Source organism: Lineus longissimus, chromosome 2, assembly GCF_910592395.1.
Source record: "Lineus longissimus chromosome 2, tnLinLong1.2, whole genome shotgun sequence".
NCBI classification, from domain to species: domain Eukaryota; kingdom Metazoa; phylum Nemertea; class Pilidiophora; order Heteronemertea; family Lineidae; genus Lineus; species Lineus longissimus.
Window position 1 is genome coordinate 13,898,741 of NC_088309.1, and position 12,348 is coordinate 13,911,088.

Sequence of the window (12,348 nt, forward strand, 5' to 3'; positions counted from 1 at the left end):
TCATTTCCAATTTTATTTGCTGGAATTAAACGTTCAGATGATAAAGAAAGACATGTACCCGTAAAATACAGTACCATCTGCAAAGTTGAACTGAGAAATGTGGATAGAAGATTTGCCCAGTCTGTACCGAACATCTTTTTCAAGCTAAAAAAACTACAAACTCTCCAAGTTCGAGATGCAGCATCAACTGTCCTCAGAAAAACAGACCGAAACACACTCACAGCTGGCCAGATAAAGACTGCAAATGACATTCAGAGCATTTTAGATCATGATGAAGGTTACACTCTCTTAAAAACAGTGCGCTCTTCACCTCCATACTATCAAGCCAAGCAGAAAGAACTCTTTGCAATGTTACGCCAGCTAGGTCTCCCAACCTTCTTTGCAACATTCTCAGCAGCTGAAACCAAATGGACTGATCTACTTCAGTTACTGGCTCGTAAAACCAACAACCAAGAAGTCTCACTTCAAAATATAAACGAAATGAATTAGATGCAACGCTGTCACCTAATACAGAAAGATCCAACAACCTGTGCCAGGCATTTCCACTACAGGACACAGCTGTTTCTCAACAACGTACTGAAGACTCCTGTTTCACCCATTGGCCATGTTGAAGATTACTACATTCGAGTGGAGTATCAGCAGCTTGGGTCACCCCACTTGCATTGCCTATTTTGGATCGGAGGAGCACCAGTTTTCAACTGTGCCTCTGAAGAAGATATCATCAAATTCATAGATTCCTACATTTCCTGCTCATCTGATGTTGCTGAAGAGTTCATACAGTTTATAAAACTCCAGATGCACGGGCACACCCCAACATGCAAACGAAAAGGAAAACGGCTTTGTCGCTTTGGATTTCCAATCCCCCCCATGCCAAAAACTGTCATCCTTGATCCTCTGGATTCAGACATGCCAAAAAAAGACCTCAAACAGGCCAAGGAGAATTATCACCGCATCAAAACCATACTCAACTCACTACCTGATGATGAGGACTGTACATTTGAAGAATTTCTCTCTAAGTGCAATCTTGATTATGAACAATACATAATCGCCATTCGCTCATCTCTCAAAAGGAAACAAGTCTTCCTGAAACGTCGTGTAAAAGACAGGCGAGTCAATGCCTACAACATAGGTCTGTTGACAATATGGCAAGCAAACACTGATCTACAGTTTGTGTTGGATCCATATGCTGTCTGCATCTACATTGCTAGTTACATAATGAAATCTCAAAGAGGCATGAGTCAACTACTCCAACAAGCTGCCAAAGAGGCAAAACATGGGAATCTGTCCATCCGTGACAAACTCAGGAACATATCAAACAAGTTCCTGAATCACTGTGAAGTCTCTGCACAAGAAGCAATCTACCTCCTTCTTCAACTCCCACTGACGCAGAGTTCAAGAGATGTCATTTTTATCAACACGTCACCTCCTGATAGAAGAACTCGAATCTTGAAACCCATGAGTCAGATTCAAAATCTACCAGACAGTTCCACTGACATCACTTATGCTGGGCTCCTCGAGAGATATAGTGACCGTCCACCAAGTTTGGAAGACCTCACCCTTGCCGACTTCACTGCCTACTTTGATAAGCAACGAAAAACAACTCGTACAACAAAGGAAGTCGAAGAATCCATTGATGTCACTGATAATAACATTGAAACCATTTCAGCAGGAACAAAGATCCCTCTCTCAAATGGAGACACCCTTGTTAAAAGAACCTTCCCCAAAGTCCTACGATATGTTCGCTATAATGTCAACACCGACACTGAGTTACACTTCAGGGAACTTCTCATGCTCTTTCTGCCATGGAGGAATGAGGCCTCACTTATGGGAGACTTCAGTTCCTATGAAGCCAGAGTGAAAGAAAACATTCATTCCATTATGAAAATCAGGAAGCGGTATGAGATCAATGCAGAACATTTATATGAAGAAGCCATGCTACAAGTGAATGAAGAATTGGTGATGGAAAGCCTCAATGAAATAGCACCTAGTACACGACATGATGAAGAAGAGCCAGATGAACAACAGACTCTCCCAACAGTGCTTCATCCACCAAATGAAAACTTGTCCACCTTCAGTGAATGGTCAGATGGATCTCAACTGAGTTCTAACATTGTGATTCAAAATCGCCTCTCAGACGTAGAGTACCTGAACTTACTAAGAGCACTAAATCCAGAACAAAAGGATTTCCTGCACCACATACTAAACTGTACAAAGGTTTCTCCACAACCTTTTTACATCTTCTTGTCAGGTGGAGCTGGAGTTGGTAAAAGCCACCTGTTGAAGGCAACCTACCAAGCACTCAGTCGCTACTTTGACACTCTTCCTGGTGAAAACCCTGATGAAAAGAAAGTTTTCATTGCAGCACCAACTGGGAAAGCAGCTTTCCAAGTTAATGGCTCAACACTTCATTCTCTACTACATATCCCTGCAAACCATGGACTTGAGTCATGCAACACCTTAGATCAGAGTACTCACAACAGTCTACGGTGCTTATTCACTAAACTTCAGGTACTAATAATTGACGAAATTTCGATGGTCGGAAGAATGATGTTCAATCTGATCGACTGCCGCCTACGTCAAATCTTTGGAAGTCAACAACCATTTGCAGGAATAAGCCTTCTGTTAGTTGGTGATCTGTATCAACTACAGCCCGTCCTAGATCAGTGGATATTTCTACAAACCAACAAACTCTATGGGCAGCTGCAAACAAATCACTGGCAAAACCTCATCCAGCTCTGCGAACTTAAAACAATCATGCAACAAAAAGAAGATGCTGACTATGCACAAACTAAAATCGTCTTTGAGAAAATCTCCATACAAAGAGTGATTTGTCACTTATCTCAAAAAGAATAGTCACCTCAGAACAAAAACACATCCATGAGGTCATTCACCTTTACAGTTCTAATGCCCTTGTTGATCAACACAACAACTTGGCTCTTTCTCGTATCACTGAAACATTTTCAACAGAATCTCAAGCTGTGGACTACACAATCGGTGATGTGTCACAAAAGGTCAATGAGAAAATCATTGATATTGCCAAGGAATATCCACCACAAAAAACTCAGAATCTCCAGACAAATCTACCTCTCAAAGTTTCAGCAAAGTACATGATCATACAGAATGTTGATACTGAAGACGGTTTGACCAACGGTGCCACATGTGCACTTGAGTACATAACCACAAATCAGGATAAACCTCAAATTGTGTGGCTCACTTTCCCTGACCCAAACATGGGTAAAGCTGCCAGGCAAGAAAATCAACATTTGTATGCTTCAGATACTAACATCAATCGAAGCTGGACTCCAATATTTCAAGTCACTCAACAGTTTCAAGTTGCCACCCTCCTGGCAGTCTTACCAAAGTCAAGGAAACAATGGCAAACATTCCACACTCAACATCCAATATGACACTATTAGGAGACTTCAACATAGACCACTTAAAAAATACTAATATAAAGCCTCTTCAACAGTACCTACATACAAACTTCAATGCAAAATCCACAGGCTTGCAAGAAACAACTGATCACCACTCTGGACTAGATCATATTTATACTTCAATAAAAGAATTTCAGTCAGGAGTCCTGGAAACATATTGGAGTGACCACAAAATGGTATGGCTACAAATCTAAACTGTTACTAATGCCAACCACGTACATGTACACTACATACTTGACTTAGAATAGCAAATGTTTATTCCTCATGTCCATGCAGTGACCAGATTATTACTCATCTGGCAAATAACGAACTGACTAATACAAGGACTAACAGTCGTTCATTCACGGGATGCCACCTCCAAGCACTAATCACCACTGTTTCCATAAACATAAAGATGTCCACCCCCTCGGATTTATACTGAAATCTTCACTGGCTGAAATCAGCATCAAGGTACAACAATTCATCACTAGTTAGTTCAGGTATATACTAGTACTCTCAAGAGAGTCTTGCTACTTATTCAGCCATACATATGCAATGGAGACTACAGCCATCTTCATCATGCACCATTTACTTACAGTAAGGTACTTGCTGTTACACTTCAGTTCAGTTCATTCTCAATGTTTTCAGACTCGGTGAATAATTGAGAAATGACACACATTCTAATATACTAGTACACAAAATGCATCAATGATTAAATACAGATGCTTGTAGTCTTCATCACATATCTATGCCTGTATAACTTCAGTTATGCTAACTCCATGAAGGTACTGTAATTTCTAAATAAAAACTTCTCATATACAACTTTGAAATTAACTTCTTCTTCTTGACTGCATCAAAATCATTCCCACAACCATTTTCAACCTGAACACTTCTTACTTCATATTGCACATCTTTTCAACTCTCCCTGTGCGTGACAGCACAATAGAATTTGAAATAAGTGAAGGAAAGACAGGTGTCTTACAAAATATATATTAAATCCACATATGGATGACAGTGCAAATGCACGGGGTGTGCACAGAGAGATTGAATGCACTATGCACATGTATGTATTTGGGAAGGGGTTGGCAATGTTGCTATAAATATACCTTTTTGGAAAGTGAAACCTTTTATATTACAATGAAAATGGAGCAGGGGATTTAGGGTTTAAAATGTAGCTATTTGTTATTTTGTACACAAAATGGTTTCACTTATAATTTAGATTATTATTGTAGAATTTGGTGAAATAGAAAAATTATGTCTTGGAAAGATGGTGCCCAGATTGCATCTGCTCATGCCCAGTGACATGTGCAGAAGCAACTTCCTGGAGGTGTTGTGGCCAAAGCACTAGATGGCAGGACCAAACTTGTGGAGAGTTTTGAGGAGGGAAATATGAATTTTGAGTCAGCAACATCGCCACCCCCCTGACAGAGTCAAAACATATGTACAACAACATTCCATAACTAGTGGAACGTTTCGAAACGGACGTGTGACGAAATTTAAACGTGACGTCTTGGCGGGTGCCACGCAGCGAATCAATATGCGCACCAAAGCAAATCAAGCATTTGCAGCTTGGCAGTTTAGCTTGAACTGAACTAGCACTGACAATATCTAAGACTGACTTCCAAATCCTCCTCAAATCAGCAGTGGATGACAAGACTGGTATGTGACACCGAAAGCAAATATTGTACACAATATGTGTAGCTAGAGCAATTTTGGAGTCATACAATGCTGATGTAAAGAAGACGGAATCAACCAAAGACATTTAGAATGTCTGTCCTTGGAAAAGGCGATAGACACATGATGAATATCCCAACTTGAATAAGTGATAAGGAATATTCCAATGCCAAGATAATAGAATGTCCATCCTTGAAAAGGCGAATTTAGACAATTCAAATTTCAGACCTCCGACATTATCAGCCAATGACGTAAGAAGGAGCGATAGAGTCCAAACCGATCACTTGAAACTGACCAGCACTGACAATCCGAAGTCTGAACATCACAGAATCCATAGAGGACAATAGATGTATTTTAAACTAATTTTAGGTGGAATAAGTTGCTAGCAACAAGTAGTAATAATTACTTTTTTACCGGTAAATTAAACGAAAAGTGTCCATCTTAGGAAAGATTGTTAGTTCAGACATCAGAAATCAGTGCATAGTAATTTCAGACCATGAAAAGGCTTCAAACTTGGCATTGTTCAGTCAGTACTTTGCAGTGCATTGTCTTTGCAGTGCATTGTCTTTCACACAAATTTCTGGTCCGGAATCGACACCAGCGAATCATAAACACAGGCAGAAAAACAGAAATGGCAACAGCTGAGACAAACAGTGCAATATTAGTATAGGTAGACACATTTTGTACCCATTAACAGGCACAACTTGAAAAGAAAAGAATGGCGGAATGAGCAAGCCTATGAGATTTGACAATCGGCACCTGAATACGAATGAGTAAGGAACACACTGTCCCTTGAGTTGATTTTTGGTGGCAGCGCTATAGCATACCCCACAGAACAGGCCAACAATTGTCAAATCTAACACATGAAGGCCAAAGCCATTGAATTTAGCAAGTAGAGATTAACCCTGTGTGTCTCAGTACCATAACTGCAAACTGCAAGACAAACCACAGATCTCGGCGCAACACATCCTCGAAACGTCTCGAATCCAAAGATTAGAATATGGTCCAGAATAGGAATTGAAACTGTTGTGTAGAGGTTACTAGCACTTCATACACAACTGTTTCAATTCGTTCACAGAATCAGCCATCTAGAGCAGTGTGTCACTGAGAAAGAGGAATTTTACTTGGGATATCCAAGCAAATAATATATATATATCCATTAACAAATGGATACAGAAATTTAAGTAAATACCCAAATTATATATTTTGAATTAAACAGATTTCTCAGTGGCATCCAACTCTAGACAACTAATTTTATCTCACAGATCCTGACAAAGTACTCAGTCTGAAATGTTTTCCTCAAGTAGCGCAATCCTCGCAACTGGGCGCACGTAGGTTGCTTTTGGTGTCTTGACCATCACCGAACGGACTCTTCCATCGTTGCCAGGGTAGGTCTCGACGACTCTCGCCATCTCCCATGATCCTCGGAGTAGGTTGTTCTCACGGACAATCACCAAGTCGCCTTCAGCCAGGTTTTGTTCCTCCTTTAACCATTTCCTTCGTACTGTCAGCGTTGGTAGATACTCGCGAAGCCATCTCTTGCAAACGTGATCAGCAATGACCTGCACACGACGCCACCGTCTCCGACTGTTGATTTCTGATGGTGAGACGACATCTGGAGGTGAAACGACAACGGCCCGGCCGATCAGGAAATGGTTGGGTGTCAACGCCGTATAGTCTGCTTGATCATCGCTATTATGTGTAAGCGGTCGGCTATTGATGACTGACTCAACCTCCACGAGTACTGTACGTAGGACGGAGTCTGTGGCGTTCTGCTTCGGAAGGACGGAGTTCATGGCTCTCTTCACGGACTTGACCAAGCTTTCCCATGCTCCACCCATGTGCGGGCTAGCTGGTGGATTTAAGTGCCATTCCACACACAGGGGAGACAGGAACTCTCGGATTTTCGGCTGACTCAGGCTATGTAGACATTCTTTGAGTTCGTTGCTAGCCCCTCGGAAATTAGTGCCATTATCGCTGTGGATGCTTCTCGGTTGACCTCGGCGACCAATAAATCTTCTTAGACAGAGCAAGAAATCGTCTGTCTCCAGGGTATCGGCTAGTTCTAGATGTACAGCTCTGGTGCTTAAGCAGGTAAATAAGCACCCCCATCGCTTGACTGTGGATCTTCGTACTTTGGCATACAAAGGTCCGAAATAGTCCAGACCAGTGTGATGGAAGACTCCGGAAGATGCTGACATACGGAACTCCGGAAGATCTGCCATTCTTGGGACGACCGGCTTGGCACGACGTATTCGGCATAGCAGACAGTTGTGGATAGTGATTTTTGCATTGGATCTTCCTCGGACCGGCCAGTACCTCTCTCTCATAGCTGCAACAAGGTGTTCCCGACCGCAGTGGATGTTTCTTCGATGCACGTCGTCGAAGAGTAGTGACGTGACCACATGATCAGAGGGCAGGATCAACGGGTGTTTCGTCTCGTCGGGTATGTCGGCTTTTTCCAAACGACCGCCAACTCGAAGACAGTTTGTAGCTTCATCAAGGAATGGAAGTAACGGCGAAATCTTGCTTTTCCTTTTTAGCCTTCCATACTCTCGCAATTCGTCCATCTCTTCACGAAAACATTCTTGCTGAGCTGCGCGTATCCAATCAAGTTCTGCATCCCAATATTCCGCGGCAGTGATACTCTCAGAGCGGCATGACTCCACCCTAGGTCGAAGAATCGGGCTTGCAAAGTTTTTTACCGCACGCTTCAACCAGGCAGTACGTCTAACCAGTCTCACCCATCTACTATCTGTTGTATTGATCATGCCTGTTACATCAACGATCATTGGCGTCTCTCCTTTCTGCCCGATGTTGAAGATGGTAGACTTTACTGTTGTAGATTCTGTTTTCCTGATCTCATCGTCGTCCTGTGATTCGTCTGCTTCTCCTTTGAGTTGTGGCCAATTTTTCTCTTCAAGTTGCAGGAAGAACGGTCCATCTGACCATTGTGCATCTCGACAAAGAGCATCAGCCTTGACACCTCTGGAACAGCAATCAGCTGGATTGAGCTTGCTGGGTATGTACCGCCATTGAGTTGATTTCGTTGTCTCCAGTATCTCGCAGACTCTGTTGGCTACGAACGACTTGAATCGCTTTGTCTCGTTACTGATATAGCGGATGACAGTTGTGGAGTCGGTCCAATACCATACTGCGGAGAGATTCAAGTGTAATTCTCTGGAGAGTGTGTTCCCAAGTCGACTGGCCATGACAGCACCTTGTAGCTCTAATCTCGGTATTGAGAATGATGGCTTGATAGGTGCCAAACTGGTTTTTGCCGCAAGTAGAGAGCACTCAATCTGGCTGTCGTCGGGCTCATAGCGTACAAATGCTACAGCTGCAAATCCTAATTCTGACGCGTCGGAGAAGATATGAAGTTGGATATCTGATGCCTCAGGTGTTAGGTACGGATGCCATCTCTGTAGTCTAAACTTAGACAGACCAGTGAGTTCATCTAGCCATGTCCTCCATTTCTCTTCAAATTGTAGATTCAGCGGGGTATCCCAGTCCAGTCCTGCTCTCCATAATTCTTGGACAAATAGCTTGGCCAGGAAGACAAATGGTGCAAGGAAACCGCAGGGATCAAATATTTGGCTGAAGACGCTGATGACTCCTCTCTTTGTCATTACGACGTTCCTTGGCTGAATATCAAAGAAGAAGTAATCATCGTCGATCTTCCACTTGAGTCCGAGCGGTCGGTGGGTATTCACCTCTGTGAAACTGAGCTCCTTGATGGTACGTTCAGATTCCTCAATGCTTTCGAGAAACTCTAGGCTATTGGACAACCATTTGCAGATTCTGAAGCCTCCCTCAGCACATATGTTGGTGACCTCCTGTGCTAGACCAATCGCAGCTTGGACTCCATGTATCGATTTTGCCAGGTCATCAACATAGAAGGATTTGAGAACGGTTTCTGCAGCTTCTTGACTATATTTGTGGATATTGTCCATGGCACATCGCTTCAGTGCATAATTGGCGCATGTCGGACTGTCCTTCGCCCCAAAAATGTGAACTCCCCTGGAAAATGTGTCTCCTTTCCATAGAAATCGAAGAGCGTCTGCATCATGACTCGGTACTCGTACTTGATGGAACATTGCCTCTATATCTGCTGATATGGCTACTTTGTAGACTCTGAATCGTTGCAATACGCCAAATAAACTATTAAGTAGGTCTGGACCAGTCATCAGAGTGTCATTGAGCGATATTCCCTGGCAGGTGGCAGCAGCGTCGAAAACCACACGGATTTTCCCAGGCTTATTGACGTTTGTCACCCCGTGGTGGGGGATGTACCATGTCTTTGGTGAGCGATGTACGGCCTCCTCCTCTGACAGCTTCCTCGCAAAACCTTTACTGACATAGCCCTCGAGTGTTTCTGTGTAGAGACACTTGACATCTTCATCTCGATTCAGTTTTTTCTCCAAAAGATAGTGTCTTTTACTCGCGATAGACTTATTGTCAGGCAGCGGAGATTCCGAGTCGCGCCAGAGCATGCCAATCTCGTAGTGACCATTTACCAATCGAGTTGTTTCCTCCAGTATCTGTATCGCCTTTCTGTCTTCAATTGAGAGTGAAGACTCCTCAGCATGTCGGACTCCAAATGATTCTGACCGCCAGAAACGTTCAATCTCTTCCTTTAGTTCAGCGTCCTTGGCGTTGATGATATTGACATTGGCAGATGATGACGTGGCTTGATCGGAGGTTCCAAGCAGAGTCCAACCAAGTGGGGTCTTGACCGCGATAGGCTGTGTATCCTCTCCTATCCGAGTGTCAAACTGAAGATGTGCTCTAGCAACGTTGATACCGATGAGTAGCTTTACTTCGCTTGAGTCGATGTCTGACAAACCAAGACCGTTGAGGTGTTCCCAATCTGCAGATACTCGTTGTGATGGACACTGGAAGTGACTGTCTCCAACAACCCATGCTTCTTCTACTCGGATGCTATTCCCATCAGGATCGTTGACTGGTTTCAGCTGCATCCTGACGGTTTGACTCATCTCTGTCGTTTCCGCATTGAGTGTCTTTACAGTAAGCTGCTTGGACTTCCCCTTCAAACCAAGGTCCTTGGCCAATGACTTGTCGATGATGGTGATCTCACTGGCTGAATCCAAGAACGCTACGGTTGGTATCCATCGACCGTTGTTTCCCAAGGCATAGACCCTCGCCAGCTGGAAGAATGTACAAGGTCTACTCCCGCATCCAGCATTCATTGATCCATTCCGTGCTGTAACCTTTTCATGAAGTAGAGTATGGTGGGCCTGACCACATCCCGGCTCCCGGCAAGTGAAGTTTGACGGACATTTTTCGGCTCCATGGTTCGGTCGCAAACAGTTCTGACACAGCTTGGCTTCTGCGGTGAATTTGTTTCTCTCTTCTGAATTCTTGTTGAGAAAACGAAAGCATCGATATAACGCATGAGACTCTTTGCAAAGCGAACATGCTGGTAACTGCTTCGACGTAGTTTCTTTCTGGTCTTTCTTTAAGGACGGCGCTTCTTTCTTGAAAAATGGCGTTTCCTTCTTCGGCTTAGCTTTGGTCCCAGTCGACGTGATCTTAGTGTTGAAAGAGACTGCGTCCACATCCTTGGTTGACTTTCCCTTCGGTGCGCTCTTCACAGCATACGGGTTATACTCAGCCTCCACGCATTCGGCTAACCAATCCCTCAAGTCCCGTAGTGATGGTTCTCTAGACTGCGATATACGTGAGACATGCTTGTTCCAGCCTCGGGTACGATCAACAGGAAGCCGCCTAGCAACGCGTATCAGCAGATCTGTTCCCTGCATGTCGGTCACGTAGCCAAGTTGTGTTAGTGTGATGACGCAATCACGTATATTTACGTAGAAACTTCGCAAAGCTGTAGAGTTGTACGACTGTAAAGTTGGACCCTTCGTGATCTGGTTCAAGTAGGCGCGCGCAACATAATTTCGATGACCAAATGTTCTCTTCAATTCCTTCAGCGCATCGGCATAACAGCGCCCACTATAGCCAATTCCCTTTATCATCGCTTTTGCATCTCCAGCTACGTGTGATTGCAGAAGGTCCATACGGCGAGCGTCGTTGAGTCCTGGTTTTACATGGACCTGCGTGTAAAATTGTTCGACAAATTTTGGCCATATGAGTGGGGATCCATCAAAGACTGGGATTTGTGTTGATGGTAAACCCCTATCGCTCTCGAGCTTGACCAGCGTCTCCAACATCTGCTCCTCGGGTCTCAATTTGGAGGAAGTGCCCTGGTGCAACATCGTTTCCTGCCCCGGAATCAACTCATCTATCCAGGCGTCGATAGTGGCTGGCGGTTTCCATAGCTTGGGCCTAAAATCCACTGGCAGAGCGTCTGGATTCAAACGGAACGGGCTACGAGTTGTGACTACTGGAATAGCAGCGGCTTGATGTTGTAAGGCTGGCGCTGCAGCAACTGACGTCTTGGCAACCTTCCTGTCATCATCTGTTGTCAGGACCTCGATCTTTGGTTGGAGTTGTTGGGCGTCTGGCTTTTTCACACGAGTATGGGGACCCTTGGAGGGAGACGACAACCAGGCTTGGACATGCTCATGCTTGGATTTCGACTGGTGGACCTCCGCACGGAGCTTCGACAGGCCATCGTTACCAAAATGGAGTTTCTTCTTGCAATCATCCTGTATATCGTCAACATCCCCATCAGCTTGCTCCTCTGAAAACGAGCTCTCGGTGATTGTCTTTGATTGCGGCAACGCGATCTGGGCTACTAATTTCTGCAATATTTGATCAGCCTGCTCCGACCTGCCGCACATCCATGAATCAGCTAGGTCAATGTCGTCTGGTTCGGTCAACGCCGACTTAAAATAGTCATTTGTTTCTATCAGGTTCAGTAACAAGGCTGAGACGGATTCGTGAGAATCTCTGAGAGTGGCTCGGGATCTGTTGTCAACGATTGCCTTCTGCGCCTTGTTGCACGCCTTGGTTAGCAGACTCACATTGGACGTCCTGACCTTTTTAATTCCCAGCACCGCAGCATGCTCAGGCATGACGGATGGCGGAGCGGCGCCGAGAATGAGAATGCAATCTGGGACCGGGGTTTTGTAAATAATTTAGAAATTGGAAATACTAGGATAAACACGTGACATTTTGTGTACTTAATTGTGCGTGACAGCACAATAGAATTTGAAATAAGTGAAGGAAAGACAGGTGTCTTACAAAATATATATTAAATCCACATATGGATGACAGTGCAAATGCACAGGGTGTGCACAGAGAGATTGAATGCACTATGCACATGTATGTA

General features: G+C 44.1%; 1 protein-coding gene across 1 annotated transcript; it reads right to left on the reverse strand.

Moving 5' to 3' along the window:
* Positions 1-6,367: 6,367 nt before the first annotated feature.
* On the reverse strand, positions 6,368-12,091 carry LOC135482879 (uncharacterized). The gene has a single exon (XM_064763353.1). It carries the CDS (start codon positions 12,089-12,091, stop codon positions 6,368-6,370), a length of 5,724 nt encoding a protein of 1,907 aa, XP_064619423.1.
* Between the last annotated feature and the right edge of the window lie 257 nt (positions 12,092-12,348).